Genomic DNA, 26,043 nt, shown 5'->3' with positions numbered 1-26,043 from the left:
CGAAAGAATCACAGTGCCCGCATTCTCCACCATATGTAGCAATGGAGGAGAAACCAGACTGGCACACAGGGTTTGTTGAACAAAAAAAATCACAGGCGTTTATTAATCCAAGGGAAAAGGGCAGGGGAGCAAACAAACTTAGGTTCTTCCCTAATCGGGGTAGTCACTTTCCTGTCTTTGTCGGGTGGTGGTCCTTCTGTAGAGATGGGGAGGTCACAAGAGAAGGGTCAACAGCATTTCACTTTCAGGGTTTCTTCTCCTTACTTTCTTCCAGTCCTTTCAGTTCCCCTGCTTCTCTGCTTCTGTCTGCTCCTCCTCTCCTCTTCTCCCAGCAGCCTCTAATCACAGATTGTCTTCAGCTGGGCCACCTCCAGGTTTGGCTGAGCTGGCAGTGTAGGTAGGTCTGATTACAAACTGTGCCCAGCTGGTGCCGGCTCCGCCCTGCTCTCTGGTGGCCTCTGCTGGTGGTGAAGCAACAGTGGTGGGGAGAGACACCACATAGAGGTATCAATCGTAAAGTAAATGTAATGTCACTCTGCCTGTCTCATGTCGAGTATCTCTGTCCGGGTACTCCATTATCAATGAAATAAATACTTTCAGGTTAAACTCGTAAGAGGAAACTTTCTCTCTATTGAACAAACTTGATCAACATCTGTTCACATGGAGCCCCTTGACTGCTTCATGTATCCCTTCTTCTTTTACCTTGCACATGTGTATATGTGAATCTATTTCTGATTCTTCTCCTGTTAGTCTGTGTCATTGATTAAAAGCTTATTGAAAGCGAGGATGCAACATGAAGGTGTTCTTGTATTTAAAGACACTTTTTTTTAGCTTTCTCAGAGTGGACAGGTTCAGGTTCAGATGATCAAAAGTAAATCAGATAATTAACTTATTTTTTATTCCGTATGCAAGAGGCGCCCTCTGCTGTTTGTCCATGGAAATGCACTGCACTGGACAATCCTGCTGCATTAAAGAATCATATTTCATACTTATTCTACTTTCTTTCTCTCACACAAAGTTCACTCTGTTTGCTTGTTTTATAGGACAAAAACCATAAATTAAATCTTTTATAATTATCTTACTTACCTCAAGTGCTAAAGCATCCCCTTCCAACCTTTCCATCCAGGAAAGGAGGGCGCTGGCATCTCTGCCAAGAGACAAGAACATCACTATCTTTCCAGCGGACAAAGGAAAAAACACAGGGATGCTTAACACAGAGGACGACCATTCTAAGATGACAGGGCTTCTTAGTGACACGGCCACTTATGAAACCCTCAAACGAGATCCAACTAGCAGCTATAAGAAAAAGGTTATTGATTTCCTACAACTACTTGAAAAGGTAAATATGAGAGAAGACACATATGTACAAAACATGCACTGTTTACACATAAGATACATAGTTGTTAGAGCGCGCTTCTGTTTAATCACATATTTAACCACAAAAACAACTAAACATCCATGGTTCAACTTTTACTTAAGTAAAAATAGCAAAACCACAGTTTACAAATACTCTGGTACAAGTTCTGCCTTCAAACTTTGACCTAAGTGAGACAACAGAGGTCTTAACATATTGAAATATGTCAAATATTCTATTTGAAAACATCATCATGATTATTGTGTTTTGTATTAATATGCTGAATCTTACAAATATTGACTCAGTACATCTTTAAAATAAATGAAGTATAAAGTGCAATATTATAATATTCCCCTCTGTACTGTAGTATAGTGTTGAATAAAGTACTCTAAGATGTGATTAGTTAGTATACTAAGTTGAGTTCAAGTACCTCAAACTTATCGATAAGTAGGCCTACAGTACTTCAGTAAATTGTTACTTTCCACTTCTTCTTTTAGAAGAAAAGATAAAACAATATTTCTCTGACAGGAGTGTCTTCTGTTCTTAAATATTTAAACAAGCATTAAACTTAATTTACAATCTGTACATTTTACTTGTTTCACTTTATAATATGTAGGATTCTTGATTTTTCTGACTTTGCAGTACGAGGATGTTTTGCTACTTACGAGAATAAGCGCATGCGCATAAACGGTCGGTGCGCAGCCGTTAACCCTTCAAACTTTTTGCAACTCAACTTCTTCAACTGCACTATAAACGTTGTAATTAAACGGCTCTGACGGTAATGTCGGTAAGTGTCGAGATTTTATGTATGATATTGGCAACAAACATGAGTTATCATAAATTATACAGAAACAGACGGAGGCTAGTTAAGTTAGAGCTAACGTAATGCTAGCTCCAACTTTAGCTAGTAAAGTTGTTTCCGCAGCCAAGGAGGAGTCTTTAGGTAACGTTGAAGAACGGTACACATTCTACCTGGTTTGTTAGCTGTACGTAGCTGTTTCCTTTAAGTGTTCAAATATTATGACTCTTTTTTTATTGGGTATGTTTTTACTGTAATGTAACTTGGAGGTCTGTGTGTAAGGATAAGTTAGCTCGTTCGGGCTCGAGCTAAACAACCAAACGTCATCTCATAGATTTTTTTTCTTCCTTTCGGTCTGCATTGACTACTATCATCAACATTAGTTAAAACGTTGTAAAACCCTAATACCTAATCTATGTTAACACTTTATGCACCTTCCGTGCTCATCCAAAAAGTACAATTGAATTTAAATCCTCAAGAATGACTTCTGTGATGCCCTGGACCGGCATCATTCAACTGATTAACATCTTTATATCCAAAGTTGTCACTTGATCACCTCCTCCTGCCAAACAATAATGCAAGTATTTTTCTAGATTATTCGTCATTACCACTTTGCTTGCTTTATCTGGATATACAGCTGACACGTTTTTTCAGTTGAATCAAATTTGGCGCATCAATAGCAAGGTTTAACTACTTGCTCATACTGCTTTAGTTCAGTGCCACATTAACCTCATTTATCAGTCTGTGTAAGTGTGGTTAGGATTAATGTTGTGACTATCCAAAAAGAAACTTAATTAGTCACATAATGGTGGCTTGAGGATTGCTTTTAACTCCATTCCAGGTAAAACAAAATACTGTGCAAAGTTGTTCTCTTTTGGGTGAGGTTCCCTTTTATTGCAGCAAAGAAAAATGAGAGTTACAACACAAAAACTGAACGTTACCATGAAAGTCGATGTTTTACTGGAGCTGAACCTAAGCTGGCTTTCATCTGGATGTTGGTAAAATCTGTTGTGTTCCCCCACCACCATTCTACTCACACCGATTTGCACCTCATTTCATACACCTGCTGCTGGGAGGTTACTGGGTGGTTACCAATTAAACAGAAACAGAACTACACTACACCCTTGTGGTCAAAATAAGGTACCTGCACAAAACATAAATGAAGAATGGCTCCTACACACCGGCCCCATAATTGTGTTGGTGTGCACTTACAATTACATAATTACATACATTTCAAAAGGAGCCAAAAAGGTGTATGTGCAAATCTTCTTTCTTCATTAGTCAGAAGTCAATGTTCATATTTAGTCTTTAATACCAGTCCTTAACTACATGCCTCCAGTAACATGCAGAGCTTTGTGACAGGTCTCTCCAGAAAGCCTGTCTTGGTTTTAAGCTGAACTGACCGGACAACACCTCTCCTGTCTGGAGAGGTTTTGGTCACTTTGCCCATCAGCCATGAACTTCGTGGAGCAGAGGGGTCCATGATAATAACAATGTCATTAACAGAAAAGTTCCTTGGTGGCTTTGTCCATTTTTGTCTCTCTTGGAGCAGTGGAAGATACTCCCTTACCCACCGCTTCCAAAATAAATCAGACAGGTACTGGACCTGTCTCCATCTCCATTTAATGTACAAGTCATTTTCATCAAAAAGCCCAGGAGGAAGAAGTGGTTTGGCCTTCAACAGCAGAATGTGATTTGGTGTAAGTGTTTCCAGATCATTAGGGTCATCAGACAGTTTAGTGATTGGGCGACTGTTAAGAATGGCTTCAACCTCACAGAGAACAGTACAAAAACTCTCATCATCCACGCTTTGCTGTTTGAGGATGGAGTACAACACCTTCCTTATGAGGCAAATTATCCGCTCCCATGCTCCACCGTGATGAGATCCAGCAGGGGGGTTAAATGTCCATTCTATTCCTCTTCTTGCTAAAGCACTTTGTATTTTGCTGTGATCCAGGTTTCTGAGAGCTTCCCTCCGCTCTCTTTCTGCTCCAACAAAATTTGTACCATTGTCTGACCTGAGGTTGGAGACTTGTCCACGTCTACACATAAAGCGTCTATAGAAGCTTAGTCTAGTACTAAAGCTGCCGATGTGTTTGGCTCCCAGGAGTGACCTGGCTGACGCGCTGTACAGTTCAATACGATACCGTTTGCCTTTGATGTTTTCAATAAGATCTCTGCAGGCGTCTTAAGTTTGCATAATACAATCCATTTATTCCAATCACCATGCAGCGTTGATACAGCATCCAGTTTCCATTCACGATCGATCAAACAATACAAACGATACAGCTGCGGTTTGCCATGCCGCCTGTCGCCACAGCGGTCAAAAACTGTTTGCCCTTCCGGGGTCAAACACACGCATACATTTACTATTAGCATACCTTTATACCTTTTACCATAAGCAATAGTGCAGCGACACCCAGTGGCACAAAAACAAAACAGCTTTACCCAAAAACATGAATATGGCTCTTACACCGTCGAATGGCATTTATGCATGACTCTGTAGTAAGTGAGTGGGCTACTTCAAGATGTACTGCTCGACTAGTCATGCACGTGAATACCACTCCATATCTTTTCACCAGGCTGCGACCTCTCTTGACTTCAATAGGTCCAAAATAATCCATCCCCACATTGGTAAATGGTGGCAAGTCTGGCAAGATTCTTTCAACTGGAAGGTCAGACATCTTCTGTTCTCCAACCCTCCCCTGTAGACGACGGCAGATAACACAGTCAGCAATGATTTTTCTGCAGGCTGAGTTTGCATTTGTAATCCAATAGGTTTTTCGAAGAGCAGATATCATGCGATTACGTCCAGCACGACCCACTTGCTTGTGAATAAGTTTAGATATGGGTTGATCCTTAGACAGAATTATGGGATGTTTTATTGCCTCAGCCATGGATGCCTTCCTCAGGCGGCCTCCTACTCTTAACAGCCCATCTTGGAGTATGGGATCCAACCTGTAGATGTCACTGTTGGTCTGCTCAGATGATGCTCCTTTCTCCAAGAGAGAGATTTCCTTTTGAAATCTGTGCTGTTGACGGAGGCGTACAATTGCCAATTCTGCATTGTGTAAATCATCCCGGGTCAATGATTGAACCTTTATCTTTGCTTTGCGGTTCTGCTGCCTTTTGTTCTTATTGCATGAATGCTCATGAGTTGATTTACCTTGTCTTCTTAGCTCTTGAAGCAGATCTTTGAACTTCAAAAGCCAAGCAACTGAAGTTTTCAGTTTTTCCCAATCTGTAAAATAGTTGAGAAGCTTGTTCGTAGCATTGGATGCTTCCTCAACAACACAAGCATTAACCATGATGTCTTGTTTGACCTCAGGGTCATCCAAGGTGACTGTTTTAGCCAATTCTTTTCATCAGTCAGCAGAAACTTAGGTCCTTTGAGCCATCGCTCACATTTTAGAGAATCATCAGCTGACAGTCCTCTTGAGGCCTCATCAGCAGGGTTCTGTTGAGAGCCTGTGTATCTCCATTGGGCCACCTCCGTAGCTTCGCGTATAACAGCCACTCTCTTTGCTACAAATGTGTGGAATCTCTTTGTTTCACTCGAAATGTAATTAAGCCCAGGTGTGCTGTCGGTCCAGAAAACTGTCTGGTCCAATTCCAGTTGAAGCTCCTTCTTAATCATCTTGTCCACTCTGACAGCTAATACAGCAGCTGTAAGCCTGGGTATTTTGGTTTGTTTAATGGGAGCAACTCTGGACTTTCCAACCATGAAAGCAATGTTTACTTCTTTGGAGATGCTTTCCAATCTCAGATAAGAAACAGTGCCATATCCATATTCACTAGCATCTGAGAAGTGATGCAGCTGTGCTTTTTTTCTAATGATGTGTTTCTTGGTATATCTCCATGACGAGCTGTTGTTCTGCGGATGAAAACTATGATGCACAAGTCTTGTCCATTTTTCCATCCGTGATTCTGTGATCGATCCCTTGGTCTATTTAAGAATGCCTTGAACGTGCACTTATCCCGACTATCTGCACCTGGCTTGACATAGCTGCGCCTTCTCATCCTGGCTCGGCGAACCTGCAACCAATTAAGCCAGGATGCGCGGATTAAACTCGGTCAAGCCGGGCTTTCTCAGTTATCCTGGATTTCTTTATTCTGCTTTTGTGCAATACCCCTCTGGTCGTCTTATTTCAAATGAGGGTTGTTGTGTCGGCTTTGTAATGAACGACTACATTTCCCATGAGTCCTTGTAAAGATATCTCCTTGCTTGCGCTCATGTGAAATGTAGTTCCACTTTGCTTTAGTTCTGAGCAAATGAGCAGAGTGCGTGTGATTAGTGTTGGTACAGCATGGTAACAGGGCTGCGTTCACACTGTCAGCAGCATGACACAAAGACGCACATCAAAGAAACTTATCACACATTAAATACTAATTCACAGCATTTCAAACGACCGTCTTTGAAAAACCCAGGAAGTCTTTTTGCGACACTCACTGCTGCGCCGACAGGTCTGCAAGAACTCCTGTCAACATGTGGGTTCCAAAATATTGCCTCTGTTGCAGAATAAAGGTGATTTTAAGTAGTTCTTCAAGTTGTACAATCCCTTGTCTTTGTGCCCTTATTGAACGAGAGAGGACAGTGGATAGTGTTGGAAACAGGGGAGGAGAGAGTGGGGATGACACGCGGCAGAGGGTCGAGGGTGGGGGTTGAACCCGGGGCCGTGCATCGAGGACTGTGGCCTCTGTACGTGGGACGCGTGATTTAACGGCTGAGCTAAACTGGCGTCCCAACTGTAGCAAGGCTATCTTTCTGGAAGTCATAGGGCCTACTTTACGTCATTGCTGTTTTTGTAACAAAAAAATAAAAGATCAATTAATAGAAGAAAAGGAAGGAATGCAACTGTTCATCAGCTGCTGGAGAAGGAAGCCGTTGTCTAGCCGTTGTCGTCGTCTATTTTATTTTCTAAGCAGAAACTAAAAGTTTTTTCTGAACTCACAACCCAGATAATGAGATTGATTATTACCAAAGTTCTATGAGATTAAATTCAGTCCTTTGACACTGGTGCCTCTTTCTTCATGAGTGAAATTTACATTTTCATGAGTGGTTATTTATGCTGCTTATGTTTGGTGCCCCGTGTGAGGAGGAAATATACCGGAGGTTCAGCATTGAATTAAAATGAACAGACAAACCTTGGCTGATTGTGATACTGAATAAATACAGAGACGCTTATTTTGTTATGTTAATAACAGACTGGACCGCTGCCCTGTCAGTGATTCCCCTGTCCAAGTGGTGCCGGTGTACTCAGAGCAGGTGGGCCTGTCATCCAAAGCATTAGAAGAAGACAGTATCAGGGCTTCACCCCTGTTAGCTTGCGCGCCTAGCGTGAGATATGCTTATTGAAAGGACTTGATGTGTTTCTGTTATTCTGGTTCTACTAGTAGTTCTTCAAGCAGAAACTAACAGAACTTACAAACCAGATAATGACATTGATTATTACCAAAATTCAATCTGTTTAATGTCCTCCCTTAGAAGGTGTTGCCTCTTTGTTAATGAGTGCAAATAATATCTTTGTTTTCATTAATAGTTACTTACGCTACATGAAAAAGGGATGATATTTCATTCTTCTACAGTCTCTACTGAAGTCATGCAAGTCTCCCAGTATACATGACTCTGGTGTGAGTGGATCATCAATCTTGGTGTAAGTTGTCGTTTGCTTTGTAACGCCATCCCAAAGATCTTTAACTTTATTGCTCTCCCACAGCCGAACATGCAGAGTTCCTTCAGCAGCACCACATGTAACACATTCACTTCATCTCTTATGCCCATTCTGCATCACTGTGCAGGAATGTAATAATATCTGTTTAGTATTTGAAGTTGTATTTGTTTGTTTTCAGTACAGCGAGCATTTTTCCATCATTCCATGAATTATCAGCTTCAAGTCTTTCATCCAGTTCAATGCACACTTCTCACATTCATCACCTTTGCCTTCTTTTGATGTTGTGTAACATATGTCAGCTCTACTCTGAACATGTGTGTCTGAGGTAGCTGTGTTTTTAAGATGTTAACTGTAACTCATATTGGTTTTGTAAGAGTTCCTGTAGTGGCCATTTGTCCCAAAAATCAAACTTGCAATAAATCAAACATAATCAAAGTGCCACTGATGCACCATGGGGATGTGGTGTACGCAGGCAAAAGAAGTTCATTGTCCACTCAAAGTTGTGCGTTTCTTATGGTTTATAAAACCATAGGCCCACCCAGGTGCATGCTGGTCCGCTACCTGCCTACCTACCTATATAAACTCAGGTGCCCACAGTGTTTTCCCAAATTCCAAACAAAACAAAACAAGATACTAATTATGCAAAAATTACATTTACTAAACAAATAATAAAAATTAAACGAAACAAAAAACTAGCAAAAGAAAATATTATCAAAATCGAATCTAAATAAAGCACACGCCTAAAATAATCAAACTACTTATTATAAGTAAACTAAATACACAACTACATACTAAGAACTAATAAATAGCTCCTACTGTTCCTTTAGAAGCGTCCTCATAAAACATCAACGCACTTTATTTCCTGTAAGTGGAGATGGGAGGAGCGACCTGGTCATGTGATCCAGGCTCATGAGAACAGGGCGGGAACATGAAAGTGAAAGTGAAAGTGTCTCTTCAGACTCCATTTTGAGTCTACGCAGCAGAAGAACAAACTGAAGGCTGCGGCAGGGTGAGTGGTCATAAACATTTGTATCATTTGACTGTTAAAGTCTGTGAGTCACGTTTCTACCTGCGGACTGTAGAGGAAAGAAAAGTTAGAAAAACTCGACAGTTTTTCATCTGTGGACACAAAGTCTGGATTGGCTGAATAATTGACATTAAAGCTTCAGTAACTCAAGAAAACAAGCAGAGATATAAAGAACACCGAGCAGGAGGAGCGCTGACTGGTTTTATTATTGGTTTTAACTGTATTCTCTCTCTGTCTCTCTCTCTCTGCCTTTTCCTCTCTCTGTGTTACTTCCTGTTCTCTCGTCCTAGCGTGTGACTCTTGAACAGACGTGTTTTTTCTTGGTAAGATGAGTGTTTGTGTGGAGGAAGAGGAGGACAGAGCAGACTCTGTCGTATCCAGCTGTCTGGATACTACAGACACAAAGTAAGAGAACTGACACTAAATAATTTAAATGTTTTATTTCAGTAACATCTGAAACACCATGTTTTCTGTAGATTTTGGGTTGGTATATTAAACAGTTCCACTAAAATGTTGTGACATTCAGGTAGATCATTTTACCAGTTTTTTGTTAAAAGATGATAAAAGAATTCAAAAGGTTAATGAAACGTTTGTTATCAACAGCAGCAGTAGTTTGAGCATTTAGATCTTCTTAAATGTTTGGTAGTCTGAGGATTTATCAGGATTCATGTGATAAGAATAAAAACATGTTGTGTGTTGCAGAGTTCAGCCCAACAGACAGAGAGCAGAGTCTGCAGTATCCAGCTGTCTGTCTCTGAAGAGTGACCGGTCCAAAGGTCATCCTCCACTCTTCAGTAATGAACCTGGACCCTCAGACACAAAGTAAGAGACTGTTTTTACTGTAAACTGACCTGACAGACGATGATGCATTGAGGAGGAATATTAAATGTTTTGCTAATAGATTTATATTCATGATGCAGAAACGGTTTCACACTAAGGTGGATGAGGGCTGCTTCTCATGTCTCTTTTTTGATATCTCCTCGCTCCTCGCTCGAACCGGAAGTAGTTCGGAGACGGCATATTGAGGATCGTCTCAAAGCTCTTATCGCTGCTCAGAGGAGCGAGGAGCGAGGAGAGAGGAGGGAGGAGGGAGTTCAGAGGAGCGATAAGCGAGGATACACGAGAGCAGCCTCCATGGAAGTCTTTTACTGGCCGACACGCCCCCTTATTAGATATCAGTTAGTGATTGGACGCTGCAGCAGATCGGACTCATGTGAAACTTCACAACATCGCCAGAGTTTCATATCGCAGAGAGGAAGAAGCGGACCTTTAATCAGACTTTACAGGGCGCCTTGAAACCGACTATAAACAACGTCGGTATAATGAGTTGGTATTTGACAAGCTGTGATCGTTTAGAAGGAAATATTGATCATAACTTGTCGTAAAATATATAAAACGCAGTGAATAACTGCAGATTTGATTTGTTTTCTGAGTCAACATCTGAGTAAAAATAAGTGAATTGTGTAAAAATCAAAAGCAGCAAAAACAGATTCATTTCTATTAAATGTAATAATTAAAAAAACCTCTAGTAATGATCAGTTATTCCCCTGCTCACTTTTAACACGGATGAATGAATGAATTCAGAGGGAGCAGGAGAGTCTCTCTGTCAGCAGGTAACACTACGTGTGAGCGTGATCATCAGTGAGGTCGGGTTTGATCAGCGTGACGTGATTTCTATTTATCCTGAAACTTTGAGCCTAATCAATAATGTTCATAGTTCATGAGCAGACAGTATTTGGGCTTATTAAATAATTAATTCAGATCAGATGATCAGTGATCGAAAATGTAAATAATGGATGAATAATATAAAGACATAGTGCTGGTAAGAAGTGTCCGTATGGCTCTGCAGCAGGAACACAGACTGCAGCCTGTTCTTCATGTGCAGGTGTTTGTTACACAGGTAACAGGACACAGAGAGGAAACACTGTTACTGTGTGTTTATTAGAATGAATACAGAGCACATGTGTGCAGACACAAACAGCTGTTAAAGCAGACTGACAGCTGATCCAGCGGTGATCAGCTGACGCGATCATCACAAACGGACGTCGCTGCACGTGACGCTTCATCGGAAAGGACGTCTCATGTCTCTTAAAAAACATTCCCTCGTTTCCTCCCTCCTCTCTTGGTTTCCTCGCGTCTCTCCATGCATCTCTGGTGGGAGGGACTAAGACGCAAGTGAAAGACGCAAGTGAAGGAAGCATGGATGCAACTCAAGAGACATGAGAAGCAGCCATAGTCTGAGTTTTACATCCACAAACGATGTTTTTCTTCCAGAAAATATAGGATTCATTACTAATCAGAATGTTTGGCTCTTTTCATATCAGCTGTTCTGATCTACCAGGTGCCATCTTGAATCAGTTCATATAATAACATTGTAGTGTGCTGTGTTGGCTCCAATGATCACATGAGAGAGGTGAACACACGTCTTTACTCAGGTCATAACAGCTCACAGCAGGTTACAGCGTGTGTAAGCAGAGGACACTCGCTTATATGTTGGCCAACCATAAAGTAACATCACAGCTGCATGTGCGCATGTAAACCAGCAGGTGGCGCTCTAACACTCTGATACAAATACTTTGACTGTCGGTGTCGACAGTTTGCTGTTTGTATTTAGTTTTCTGAATTGTGGTTTTCTGGATTTATGATTTAAACTGTTTCTTTGATAATGTCTGTGCATTCAGATAAGACGAGGCATGTGCAATATTTCCAATCTGTTTTGAATCATTAGTTTTATGTGGTTTGTTGTGTTAGCAGATCATCAATACAGTAAGAGAGCGATGAGGACACAGCATTTAAGGACACTGGATCACATTTTTATGTTTGGTGTGAGATTCCTGCCCAGTCCGTTTTACACCATGACATTGATTAGTCTGTAGGTATTTATCACAGATTAAATCAAATCAATAAATGAATCTGAATTCTGTTTGGCCAAACACTAAAGTTATTTCCACACATGTTTGATGAAGTGAAAGTATCCGACCTAACTGCAGCTCCTGACTATACAACTGAAATCATGTGTATCATCGTTACAGTTTAAGAGTTGTGCTGTGTGTAGTTGTTGCATTAGAAATAAACAGGAGGCACCGACAGCGTTTCATGTGTTCAAATAAATACATTGATTTATGTATTAACACAATATATTTCTGCTGCATTTCTCTCTTGTTTTATTCTTAGCAGCAGTGTTGTTTTTTACCGTAATAACTTTTATATATTCATCATCACTTCTCATTGAAACAGTGTGACTGAAGCAGACGGCTGATGATCGCTCCTATAAGGGCGGAAGAAGCTTCGTAGTTCAGCCCTCTGGTCTACTTCAGTTTAATTTAGGCCCCTTCTGACCTCAGCTCAAACATGACTCACTCGAGCTGAGCCGCCCACAGTGACGTTAAAACAGTAAAGGACATAATGAGCTGTCTTTAATGGAAGGCTTTTACTGTGAAGCAGCTGCAGAAAGTGTTGAGTTTGTATTAATAACAAACTACAGGCAGATCACAAAATGTTTAATAAGACTGTCAGACAGGAAAGCAGTTAATGAAAGGACAAACACTCTTACTGCTCTCTGTGAGCTCTCACAGCTTCTAGACAGTGTCGATCACATGGTGATATTTTTCTAGCAAAGTCAACAAATCATTTTAGTCATAAAGAAATGTGTTCACAGAGAGAAGAAGAGGAGTCATGTTTCTGTGGAGGAGCAGCCGTCCTGCTGTGCTGTGTGTCAGGACGTCCTGAAGGATCCAGTCTCTACCAGCTGTGGACACTGGTTCTGCAGACAGTGCCTCCCCTCATACTGGGACCGGTCTGGTTCATCAGGAGACTCCTCCTGTCCCCAGTGTGGAAAAAGATCCAGAACCACACCTGGACTGCAGACAGCCAGTCAGACCAGCACTTTCCAAAGTAAGAGCGTCCATCAGTCTGCTGATGTCATCACGTCTGAAAACACGGCTTGTTGTTTTAATACAGAGACATTTGTTGTGTCATTCAGCACCAACATTAAGATCTTTATAAATACCATCACATGTGAACTGATTTGTTCTGCTCCAGCAGACATATCTGCTCTGTGTCACGTGTCCCGTGTTCTCCTTTGAGGAACAATCTCGTTTCATTTATATTTAACATGTTGTGATTTTATTGTAGCGCCCCCTGTCTTTGCTTAAAAACATTACAGTGCTGCTTGTGCTCCATCAGGATTGATGGAAATGGACCTTTTAAACCGCTGATGTTCACCATAGACTGTATATAAGAAGAGGGACGTAGCCACCGTGACGTTTTGTTTTGAGGCCATGCTAAGCTAACAAGCCAGGTATTGTGTAGACAGACCTCTTAGACGGTCTGTTGGTACAATGAACCGCACAGCAAGACATTTTATTTGTGTGATAATTGCATGAAAAATCCTCCAGAAGGCACCAACGTGGAAACATGGCAGAGAAGTTTATTTCATTGATGAAAATGAGCTAAGCTGACGGCCAGCAGGCAGCAAGCAGCATCCACCTGTCACTCAAAGAGTTCAGGCCCTCAGTGATGCAAAATGATACTAAATATAATTACAATGGGTGAGTCACATAAAGATTCCCACATACAGATGTCATAACGAAATGAGCTGTAAAGAACAAATCAGTGTTTAGTACCAGGCTGTAAACATGTTTATCTCTGCTGTAAAGTTGGGATTGTAACATGGGCTCTATGGGGATTGACTCACTTCAGGAGCCAGCCTCAAGTGGTCATTATGGGAACTGCAGCTGCTTTTGGCACTTGTGTTTTGGTTGAATCTTTCAGCTCCTGAGGTTTCTGTCTGATATAAACACAACATTTCCTGTTGCTGCTGCTTCACATGAAAGTTTTCCATCAGCAAACCAGCAGGAGGCTTTTATTTTGGAGCAGCTACAGGAAACGCAGTGTATTTGTTCCAGAGATTCTCAGTGCTTTGTTAGTGGTTGTAATCATTAAAAGAAGATCTACACAACAAGATGTGAACATGTTCTGCAGGATTTTATCAGTGGATCAGTTTTAAATGTTGCAGTGATGAAGAAACAGCCACAGTGAGCTGTTTAGATGAAGAGCTGCAGACGAGCTGCTGAGGATCCACCTGTTCTCTCTGCTGTCAATCAAACACGTACACTGACACACAGTCAGAGGCTGATTTGGACTTTATAACCTGTAACTCTTTATATTTTCTTACATTGATCTTTTTTGGCAGTAAGATAATCACCAGACTGTCAAATGTTCTTGGTTTCATCTCACACTTTTTTCTCTTTTGTGTGAAAGGTGGTCTGCAGGAGGTTTTAGATCAACATAAGATCAGTCTGAGGACGAGATGTGAACGTGTGACTGAAGGAAGTGATGAAACAGGAAGTGGAACCCTCCTCAAAAGCATCTACACTGAGCTCTACATCACTGAGGGACAGAGTGAAGAGGTTAACACCCAACATGAGGTCAGGCAGCTTGAGACAGCTTCCAAGATGGAGACCCTCCATGACACTCCAATCCAGTGCCAGGAAATCTTTAAAGCCTTAAAACCTGACCAACAGAGACGCATCAGAGTGGTCCTGACGAACGGCGTCGCTGGTGTTGGAAAAACCTTCTCAGTGCAGAAGTTCACTCTGGACTGGGCAGAGGGCTCGGAGAACCAAGATGTCAGTGTGCTGATTCTGCTTTCCTTCAGGGAGCTGAACCTGATCAAAGACCAGCAGTACAGTCTTCTCAAGCTGCTCCATGTTTTCCATCCAACATTACAGAAGCTCACAGCAGAGACGCTCGCTGTCTGTAAACTGTTGTTCATCTTTGACGGCCTGGATGAAAGCAGGCTTTCACTGGATTTCACCAACCATCAGGTTGTGTCTGACGTCTCACAGGAGTCATCAGTCAACGTCCTGCTGATGAATCTCATCGAGGGGAAGCTGCTTCCCTCGGCTCTCGTCTGGATAACTTCCCGACCTGCAGCAGCCAATCAGATCCCTCCTACATGCGTTGACAGGTTAACAGAAGTACGAGGCTTCACTGACGCCCAGAAGGAGGAGTACTTCAGGAGGAGGTCCAGGGATGAAGAGCTGTCCAGCAGAATCATCTCACACATGAAGACATCCCGGAGCCTCCACATCATGTGTCTAATCCCAGTCTTCTGCTGGATCACTGCCACAGTTCTGGAGCACATGTTGACCACAGGCCAGAGAGGAGAGCTGCCCAAGACCCTGACTGACATGTACTCACACTTCCTGCTGGTTCAGACAAAGAGGAAGAAGCAGAAGTATGATGAGGGACATCAGGTGAGTCCTCAGGAGCTGATGGAGGCTGACGGGGAAGTTCTTCTGAAGCTGGGGAGGCTGGCGTTTGAACATCTGGAGACAGGAAACATCATGTTCTACCAAGAAGACCTGGAGCGGTGTGGTCTGGATGTCACAGAGGCCTCGGTGTACTCAGGAGTTTGTACTGAGATCTTTAAAAGAGAGAGTGTGATCTTCCAGAAAACCGTCTACTGCTTTGTTCATCTGAGCGTTCAGGAGTTTCTGGCTGCAGTCTACATGTTCCACTGTTACACAAACAGCAACACACAAGTACTGAAGGCTTTCCTAGAAGAGGACAAACACATCTATGATAGAGAGAACACATCCCTGGATGACGTTCTGAGGAGCACCATGAAGAAATCCCTTCAAAGTAAGAGTGGTCACCTGGACCTGTTTGTTCGCTTCCTTCATGGCCTCTCTCTGGAGTCCAACCAGAGACTCTTAGGAGGCCTGCTGGGCCGGACAGACAACAGTCCAGAAACCATCCGGAGAGTCATCAACAACCTGAAGAAGATGAACAGTGATAAGATCTCTCCTGACAGAAGCATCAACATCTTCCACTGTCTGACTGAGATGAACGACCACTCAGTACATCAGGAGATCCAAGAGTTCATGAAGTCAGGGAGCAGATCAGAGAAAGAACTCTCTGTGTTCCACTGCTCTGCTCTGGCCTACATGCTGCAGATGTCAGAGGAGGTTCTGGATGAGTTGGACCTGGAGAAGTACAAAACATCACAGCAGGGACGACAGAGACTGATTCCAGCTGTGAGGAACTGCAGAAAGGCTCGGTAAGTCCAGATGTGATTAACATTATAAATCAGCGTTCATAAGTAGTTTAGTTCTTTAAATATCAACATTATAATATTTGTATTACTCTGAAATGTATTATGAAATAAATATTTAAAAATGTGTTTATTTTAAAAATGATCTGTTAGTTTTATTCGCTCACAGACGTTCTTGAGCTGTTTCAAATGTTTTGAATACAAAAATGTTTTTCACTCAGTTTTGTTTCTCGCCGTCAAGTTCATGAAAGAAAAGCTTTTCTATTGATTTCTAATATGTGTCACATTGGACATTTTCTTTACTATACAGCATTGGTTAATGAAGGCGACACGCAAACCTGGTGCAACAAATACAGGACTTAAGAGTTTGTTGTTGAGCTTTTATCACAGCAGCATTGAATCACAACATATAGCAGTATTTTACAGTTATCAGGGAAATGATTACTACATGAGTAGATTGTGCAAGGTGTGCTATATAATCACTAACTATAACCACTGTTCTTAAACGTTTAAAATAAGATCAGTTTCATTTTCTAAAGCAGATTTCTGAAGACAGAGAGAATTACTTTCATGCAGTTATTTCTGTCATGTTTCTGGTGATGGTTTTGGATCCATTTCAAAGTGAGGACAGAGGATGTTCGAGGACGCAACACTCTGCTTTCATTTTCTATTTCTACAGTGCACTTTATTTGATCTTGTGATGCTCTGTATATATCCAGTATTTCTGTTGTCAAAGCACTTTGTCAACTTATTTCTACAAAGTGCTGTAGATAAAGGAGAAGTGTTATTAGTGTTATTCAGATTGAGTATCTCATGTTTGCTGCAGCTGTTGAAGAACATTTTGAAACTTTGGGATCAAATGTTTTCAAGTTTTATAGTCAAATGTTTTGTAGTAAGTTTTTATAATCCAATGCTTTAATGCTCTCAAGTAGAATCTTGAGCTGAGCGACTCGCTGGGCTCATTATAAAGCCAGGTGCTGATAAAGGGGTGGGAAGCCAGCTGTCTTATCTGATCTAGAGATAAGAAACCAGGTGTCCCCCGCTAAGGAGCCCCCCCTTATCTGATGTACAGCGTGAGAACGCGCCTAATTAGCGTTTGTATGGAATTGTCCTGCTGAAAAGTTGTAACTGTGTCGAACAAAAGTGAAAGGAAACCGCCTGAGGGCAGAGAGCCAAAGTTTGGGAGCTGAGTGCCAGCAGGAGGTGACACAAGTCTGTCTTTAGCAACATACTTGAACTCATTAGGCAGAGGACTGACGATGAGAAGAAGTGTGTCCAAGCCCAGCGAGGGAGGGGCTTCAGAGTATATAAGACCGAGCGGCGAACATGTTTGCAGTCTCATCTGGATGACACTCATTGATTTATTGATGTATCAGTTTATCTGTGCTCAATAAAACTTTTGCTGCATCACATTTTGCTATATCTCAGATTCTTTTTGAAAGTTTTTTTGACCTATTTTGAAGAGTTTTTCTAGCAAGTTTCACGATCTATTGGAGATCAAATGAAGTTGCTGACAAGAGGGTTTTGGGAGCTTTTTTGCCACAACACAGCCGCTGTGGCCACAGGTGCAAACTATGGGATCATGTTGAGTGCTGTAACACAGTGATTTGGTAGCACGAGCAGAGAATCGTCATCAGACCTGCAAACTGATTCAGTGATGTCAGTTACACAACAATATCTCTGTACAGTTTGCTAACATTAGCTAACATTAGCTTCTGTAAACTGCTGCTCATACGACAAAGACTGTCACAGTAACACTCCTGAGTGTGTTGAACTGAGCTGTGGTGCATTTAGTTGCTCATGAATTCCACATTGTAGAGAGGGAGGTTGTGTTACATGGCTGTGTTTGAAGTGTTTCCTTATATTCTGTTACTCACAGAAAGAAGCTGACAGGTGTTTCTCTCTCTTGTTGCTGTAGAGAAGAGTAGGAGCAGGAAATGCACAGCTTCCACCAATATTTAAGGTGTGATGAATATCTCAGAACATTCTGGTCAAATTCACACTTTCTAAGAGATCGTATACACACCAATGTTATTTCTCTTAATACTGATACACTGAGAACATCTTTCTGAGGACATCATGTTCACAATAATGAAACCTTACCGGTTTGTTAACTGTGTTTGTTTGCTGAATAAGTTCTTCAGATGCTCACAACAGAATGTAGACGACAAAACTTCATGCACTCAGCTGTCACACACATCAAAATGTTTGATTATAATATTATTTAAATATGTTGACGTCTAATACTGTTAATAGTTTCCGTTCGTTTCTTGACACTTGACAGCAGTCACTGAATTTTCCCACGCACGCAGGTGAACCTGAAAGCAGCAGGTAGCCAGCAAAGACAGATCGTCTTTCTCGACTGTAAATCTGAACTAAGTTTTAAAAATGGTTTCTAATCAAGACGGCCTCATGCTAACTTTTTGGAGACAGACATTTTCTCCTCCTTTATCTGCATATTAAAGCAAATCAAAGGTTCAAAGTGTGCAGGTACGAGAGGGAGCGAGGAGGAGGATTGTTTCATTTCAAACACAGATCAGATGAGCTGAACCCTGAGGTGAACAGCACGTTTAGATTATTTAGTCTGATGTGTCAAACTGTCATGAAGTCAACACAAAGTGTCTCTTTCATTATAACATATCATGTCATTTATGTGTCATAACAGACTTTCTTACTGTCGACTGTCAGAGACTCACTGTGAAGTTGTGGCCTCAGCTCTGAAGTCCAACCCCTCCCATCTGACAGAGCTGGACCTGAGCAGCAACTATCTGCAGGATTCAGGAGTGAAGCTGCTCTCTGCTGGACTGCAGAGTCCAAACTGTAGACTGGAGACTCTAAAGTAAGTTTACTGACTGTAGCATGTAGTTGTTGGTGTTCAATTCATGTCCTCGACTGAGGTGTTAAAGTTTTGGTTCATTCATCTTCAGGATCGACCTGATCACAGATCTGAAGAATTGTTTTCAAAAATGTTCTGTCTTTCCAAACGGCTGAACGACAAGTAAAGAAAAGAAAAGAGAAATTCAACGTTTGAAAGTTTCCACTCGACTCACATTGGTGTCGATCACACAGTGAAGATGATGTCAGTACTGACGAGGCTGTAGTGTGTGTGAGGGACGTGAACGATGTCGTAGATCTGATGATGGCAGATGAAAACAGGCTGCAGAGAGTTTGAGCTTCTGTGTGAACAGACAGAGAGACGGGGTCGATAAAGAAAAGAGAGACATGAATGCAGAGCTCAGTGAAGCTGAAGGTAGGAACTGTGATGATCTTCATGGTATCAGAAGCTGACAGCCCACACAGCTGCTGTGGTGTGGTGTGCATCAGAGCAGAGCTAAGAGTAATAAACAGCAGCCTAACAGCAGCCACAACAACACAACAGAGCAGGATTCAAGGTCTGTTTGAAGGGTTAAAAAAGGACTCTGATGTAATGAGGACAAAACTATCAGTCATAGTGTTTGTGATTGACAACATGAACAGACTGTAAATAGATTTTATTGATCAAAGTTCAGTCAAACTTTAGAAGCTGGATAAAGATGAAATGACACATCAAAGTCATTTGAACAGGTCAAAAGGTTCAGCATCCTTCAGATAAACAAGTGTTACAGCTGCTTAAAGCCACATGAAGTGATGATTCTGAGTGACAGCATTAAGTTGGAGTTATCTAAGGTTCTATATTATTTCCTGTTATTCTTTCTAACAGATCAAAGTGTTGCTTTGTTTTCATGTCAGCATTGAGGAATTCTCTGAAGAAACAGACCTTTAGATTTCAGCTCAAACAAATCAATAGTGTGCACCAGAAACATGTTTGTCTTAATGCAGAGGTTCATATTGATTCAAGTCAGTCTCAATACAACACTCCCATTCCCACATGCACATATATTTCTGGAGTGATTTAATGTCTGTCATCATTCCTTCTGTCCATACTGTCTGTGAAGAAGTCCTCTTCTAACCTGACTCCAGTGTTACGAGATGGAGGACAAACATTCACAGTGTGTCACTTTACAAAAATGACTTTTACAGTTGAGCTTAAACTAATAAGAGGCTTCAGCAGACTGAGCGACACATATCAAGTGTTTAGTGTTTGACTGTCTGCTTGTTGAGCTGCAGTGGAGGAATAGTGACTCAAAGAGTGAATTTGGTTGTGAATAGTTTGAAACGTTGGTGGACACACACTTGATTTGGCTGACTCAGACTGCTGAAGCTTCATATTAGTTTCACATGAACTTATGGAGTTTCTCCTGCTGTGTAGTTTTGTTAGGAAGGGACCACTTCACACTCACTGGGGACAGTAGGAATCATTACTGCCACTAATGAGTCTTTAATGTGCAGAAAGCATGTGGCTGTTATTTTAAGACTTCAACAAATGTGGACATGTCCTTTTTATTCCATAGACCTACTAAGCCCCAAATACAGTAAGAAGAAGGTCATTTAATAAATGAATGAATGAACAGTGTTTAGTCCAACATGTGTGATGTGTTCATGATTCTCTAATTACAGACGTGACTGAGATCAGCAGCATGTTATGAACCTGTGCTGACATGAAAAGGTGTTTGAATGTTCTGTTGACATTTGGATGATGACTGCAGAAGGCTGACGTTATGATGATCCACATAACACACTGGAAAAGTCACTCCACTCATTTGAAGGAAAATCTGCATTTTTATCTTCATCATTTATTCAGATTGAGTTGGTGCAGGTTGTCAGAGATGAGCTGTGCTTCTCTGGCCTCAGCTCTGAAGTCCAACCCCTCCCATCTGAGAGAGCTGGAGCTGAGCGACAACAAGCTGCAGGATTCAGGAGTGAAGCTGCTGTGTGGTTTTCTGGAGAGTCCACACTGTAGACTGGAGACTCTGAGGTCAGAAACCATGTTTTACTTCTGTGCTGAGATTAATATGATGTGAAAGTTGTGTTGACACTAAAGTGCAGACATAAGGCTGATATTATACTGATCCACACTGAGTATCTTAATGCTAAAGTCTATTTTCTTCTTCACTGCTTTAGTCCATTGACTGTAGCAGAGCAATGTTGAGTTCCACATTTAAAAGCTTGATAGAAGAAGAAAAATCCTACACTGTATAATTCACTGTGAACCTCTGAAACACCTGATTTCATCTTTTCTTCCACATCATGTTTTGAAATCAATCAGTAATAGATACATTTATTAATGATTTCAGTTTGTAGCAGCAGAAAATAACAAATATATTCAGTATTTTCTTTTCCAACATTTAGATGCAAATATTTGTTTGTTGTAACGACTGAAAAGTTTAAAGTGAAGATGCTTTGAGTTTCTGGCTCCACTATTTCTAAAAGAAATACTGTCCATGTCTTTGTTCACATTCCCCAAAATTCATTGGGACATATTTGGCATCTTGGAAACTTTAGTATTTTGAGTGGACTCTTCAGTTGTTTTCTGCTGCTTTTGATTGTATTTCTTGTTTATTGTGTTTGGCTGCACAGCATGAGTTTGTATAGATGGAGCCACTGGTGCTTCTTGTGTTCCGCCCTGAACAATGAGGAGAAATAATCCCACAGTGATTGGGTGATGTTTCCTCAGAGACATCTGGAGTGAAATGAGGAAAGTGCTGTGATTTCCCGGTACGAGGGTGGACACAGAAGCAAACCATCTCACACTTTCAAATGAAAAGACCTTTTTGCAGATCACAGATCAACTCTAATGCAGTTCAAATGCAAAAATACAAAATGATTTTAATGATGTAAAATTAAAGTCTTTCCTCATGTTGATCTATTTTAAGTGTGTTACAGTATTTTAAAGCTTCTCTTATTTGAATCAGTCCTCATAAATGTTTGATCTTTTGAACCTGATCACAGATTTGAACATCATAACAGACCAAGCAGCACTAAACTTTAACTTGTATCAGACTGAGAGTGTATTATATTTGTCACACTTGCAGAGTTGAAGAGGTGAAGTCACTGCGTCTTTATTGAAGTAGCAGCATGTTGTCATTAATATTAATGAGAGCTCTTTTTCACTTTGTGTATTTCACACATTTGAACCTGCATCCTGTTGTGTTCAGGTGTTTGGAGTTTCCATTTTCTGAACTTTGACCTTCTTCACCTTCTTCAGCTCTGAACACATTATTAAACATTCAAGGATTTCATGCAGGAACATTGTATTCTAAAGTCACATCATTTATTCTTTATTCAGTTTGAGGAGCTGCAGTTTGTCAGAGAGGAGCTGTGCTTCTCTGGCCTCAGCTCTGAAGTCCAACCCCTCCCATCTGAGAGAGCTGGATCTGGGCAGAAACAATCTGCAGGATTCAGGAGTGAAGCTGCTGTCTGATCTGGTGAAGAGTCCACACTGCAGACTGGAGACTCTGAGGTCAGTCCATGTTGGTTTCAGCAGTATTGTACTAAACACAGTTATTATCACAGCAAAGATCCAGTATTGTCTGCTAAACCTCCAACCCTCCCAGTGGCTGCTTTCCTCAGTGAAGCTGTGAGAGGAGAACAGAGACAGGCTTCAGGATTGGACAGAAACACAGAGAGAGAACAGACAGCCAATCAGATCAGCACAAAGCGTGTTGTGATCACATGTTGGATTTGATGTTAAGACAACTGGGGTCCGTTTCAGAAAGCAGGTTCAACAAACCCTCAGTCTAACCCCGGACTGTGGTTTGACTTACTCTCAGTTAAAATTCGCTGGCTCTTTGGTTCCAGAACAGCTGATCAGAGTTAGTTCAATCAACTCTGAGTCGGTTCAGCCGGAGTTAAGTGCGTGCACGCTGACTATAAAAGTCAGCATTCATGGAGCCCCGATACCACGATTCACCATGGCAACGGTACACAAAAAGAGGTCCTCCTACGTCACACCAGTGGAGCTCTAAATCATCACGCGGACGTTCAGCGAATACGAGCATGTTTTTAGAAACATAAAGTAACACGGCTGCAGCTGCAAAAGAGAGAGAAGCGGCGTGGGAAGAAACTGCTGCTCGAGTGAACGCGTACGTTTGAACTGGTCTATTTATTTAATACTTAATCACGACCGGAAGCTAAAATGTATCTTAATTTAGGAGCAATGCAGCGGGAGAAAAACGTACATGGAAGCAGTTAAAAATAAAACACCAGAACATCATTCAAAGGTGCGGCTCAGGCAGAACAGGCTCATGGCTGAACCTCACTTCAGTCATATTTGAAATATTAAACTCATGAAATATCATTCAGTGGCTGTTTTAATGTGCATTAGCTTTATCCCTAACATGATGCTGACTTCACATACATAATAACTTATGTTGATTAAACTGAATGTGTTAGTTTAAAACATTTCCAATAACTTACGGCGTCTTTTGAGTTTGAGTTCATCTGAGCGCTCTCGGCAGTGGTGGTGGAAAATCTCAAAATGATGACTTTGACACAGATTTGTCTTTTGATTTTTTTATCATAATTATAAAAGACGTTTGCAAAGGGGTCAGAGCAGCACAGAGACGCTACGTTTTTTTTATTTGTAACCGCTCAAACACACGCGAGAGACGGGCTGAATGAATGAGGAAGTAATGAGGGTTTTATATTCTAGAGGGAGGAGACAGAGCGAAACTCTGAGCTTCCTGAAGAAAACCTGCTCCCCACCAGGTTAGGTCCACAGACACGGTTACCATAGGAACCAACTCCGAGTTAAAGTTACCTCTCTTTCTGAAACGGACCCCTGTTGTTGTGGTCATGTGTACAGGACATGAAGCTGGATCACAGCTGACAGCATCACAAGATGTTTAGAGACAGTGGTCGTCGTTCATCAAACTGTCGTTCATCAAATCTGATCTCAAAGTGTTCGTTCTCTCATTTCAGCACTAAACTATTGATCAGTTCATCTTTGTCACAGCTCTGAGATCAGTCTGCCTGAAGCCTGTAAATCACTGTCTGTTATTACACAGAACCACAGTTACATTTAGTAACCATGGTCTGTGTACAGAACAGAGCCTCTGCTGAAGTCCAGAAATCACAGCTGATGTTTCTGCTCTTCAGTCTTTGCATGAACATGAAGGACTTTTAACATCATATATAGTTTATATATCTGTCCATGTGACGGCAGCTTGTCCAAACATTTCTGTGACAGACACCATTTTTACACACTTTATGTGATATTTCTCATTTTAAGCACTTCTACTGAAGTAGTTACACCATGTTCTGGGTGAATACTCTTCTCTGATTGGCTGCAGGGTGTCAGTTACTTCCTGACAATGGACACCTTTAAGTAGTTCTGGATACGTATCCGCTGGCTACGTAGCATCAGCCTGTTTCTACAAGGACTGACCATGGCAACGGGTACAAAGTCAAAGCCTGTGTTTACAGTTAATGCAGCTTGGTAACGAGCTAACATCTAACCACAACAATGAGGGACTTCAACAGCTCTTTGACCTTATTGGGAGGATCTGAGAACTTTGCTGACTGGGATGCAGCTGAAGAAAAGAGAGAAACTTTGATTTACAGCACTGAGGAGGGAATTCACTAAGAATGAATTACGGGGCTGATAGCTCCATAAACTGCGCATCATTTGCACCCGCTATCTGCTGCGTCTCAAGGTTCCATTCACAAAGCAAATTGCTCTGATGATATTCAAGCACAAACACGCCCATGAAGTTTGGCAGCTCCGTGCAGTTTGCTCTTGTTTTGGGTCTGATTGTGAAGAGAAGCTGTCTGCACCTCCGCTCTCTGCTGCGCCGTGCTGCGCTCTCAGGCATTAACTGAGCTCCACACTGACGGATCTCAGCTCCATGCACAGATCGTTGATGAGCAGGGAGAGGAGGGGGCAGCTCTTTTTACAGCGTATTGTAAACTCCAGACTCGACAGGTGTTCACTAGTTTCACTCACTGTAACGCAGCTTCAGTTCTTTAGACGAGCGCGCACCAGCAGCTCGTCCATATAATAATCCCCGTCACGTGTAACGGCTCCAGACCGTCTGCACACATGTGGAAAGTGTGCCCGTGTGCAGGGGTTGAGCCTCGCACGGCCCCGGACTGATTGATCTTCCGATTATAATAATAATGACAGAAACATGACATATAATACTGCTTTACTATAATAGAGGGAGAGACGGCGCGGGACAGAGACAGATGACCCAGAGTGTGATCTACAAGCTGTTTAGTGGAATTTATAACAATGTGATCCAGCAGTGAGCAGTTTGTAATCCTGCAGCGCAGCGAGGACACAGATCTGTGTGTGGTTCTCAGGCTCTGCCTCGGACTCAACAGGGTCGCGATCGCTCCCGTATTTCCGCGCACAACCTTTCTAAAGAATAAAATACGTCTCCACAAGCTGTGAATGAGATGAGCAGGAGGTGATCCATGCGTAGTTTATCAGAGTTATCATGAGCGCTCGGGGAGGAGACGGACGTTAGGAGAGGAGCAGATATGACACAGATGTGTGTGTTTTGCTGCTCTGTACCTGAATCAATAACGTGGCGATCTGTCCGTATTTCAGCGCACGTTTAAAGTATAAACTTGTCTGTCATGCTGTCATATGTCCATATTCTGTGTAGTTCATATATTTCACAAACACAGAGCTGTGGAGGCATCAGGCTTCATGATCAAACAAAGTTGTTCGTACAAATCCTGATGTTGATTTCGGGACAATGACTCGGCTGGTTAGCTACATAGTCTTGTTGTTAATGTCAAATGATATTTACTTTATGTCAACTGTTAATCATGTTGTTGACTTTAAGTCTTGCTAGCATACCGTTAGCTTTCTCGCTCACAGAGAAAATATCTCCTGTTTCCAGGTCAAATCTGAGACCTGTTCTGTTTCCGTTTTTATTGCATAAGAACCTTATTAGGTTGTAATGACTGTTCCAGGTATTAGTCAAACCCTCAGGTGTTAGCGGCTCTGGCCTCCATGAGTCCACAGATTCCTGATAACGGACACGTCGTCGGGCGTTATCCAGAAAAACTGTCACAGAGAAACTGATTTGAATCCTGAGAGAAGTGAATCCATCTTTACAGTGAGCAGTGAATATGTCCGTGTTGCTGCAGTCATGATGCGTTCAGGGTCTCTGAGCAGTGAAGTTCCACTGTGTACTTAAGTCCTGTTAAGACTTGTGGTGTGAACAGACTGAAGTCTCTGCTGGTCTTTAAACTGGATGTGCTGCATCGCTGACTGACAGCTGATGAAGGGACTCTCTG

The 26,043-nt window shown here is 41.7% G+C and overlaps 1 protein-coding gene across 2 annotated transcripts in view; it reads left to right on the top strand.

Annotated features, from left to right (window-relative positions):
• The window catches only part of LOC138591638 (protein NLRC3-like), a 54,275-nt gene that overhangs the window by 26,961 nt on the left and 1,271 nt on the right, over window positions 1-26,043 (top strand). Inside the window, exons 3-8 of one of the 2 annotated variants that reach the window (XM_069662284.1) lie at window positions 9,555-9,674; window positions 12,511-12,746; window positions 14,115-15,918; window positions 18,578-18,751; window positions 20,594-20,767; window positions 22,079-22,252. In XM_069662284.1, coding sequence (XP_069518385.1) covers window positions 9,555-9,674; window positions 12,511-12,746; window positions 14,115-15,918; window positions 18,578-18,751; window positions 20,594-20,767; window positions 22,079-22,252 — 2,682 coding nt within the window. Of the gene's footprint in view, window positions 1-9,554; window positions 9,675-12,510; window positions 12,747-14,114; window positions 15,919-16,222; window positions 17,040-18,577; window positions 18,752-20,593; window positions 20,768-22,078; window positions 22,253-26,043 lie in introns of those variants that run through there. The other variant, XM_069662285.1, reaches the window with a different exon arrangement.

Source organism: Semicossyphus pulcher, unplaced genomic scaffold (genome assembly GCF_022749685.1).
Source record: "Semicossyphus pulcher isolate SPU_LCO1_2020_fin unplaced genomic scaffold, fSemPul1.0.p SCAF_14, whole genome shotgun sequence".
In the NCBI taxonomy this organism is placed as follows: domain Eukaryota; kingdom Metazoa; phylum Chordata; class Actinopteri; order Labriformes; family Labridae; genus Semicossyphus; species Semicossyphus pulcher.
This window is presented reverse-complemented; position numbering and strand designations above follow the sequence as displayed.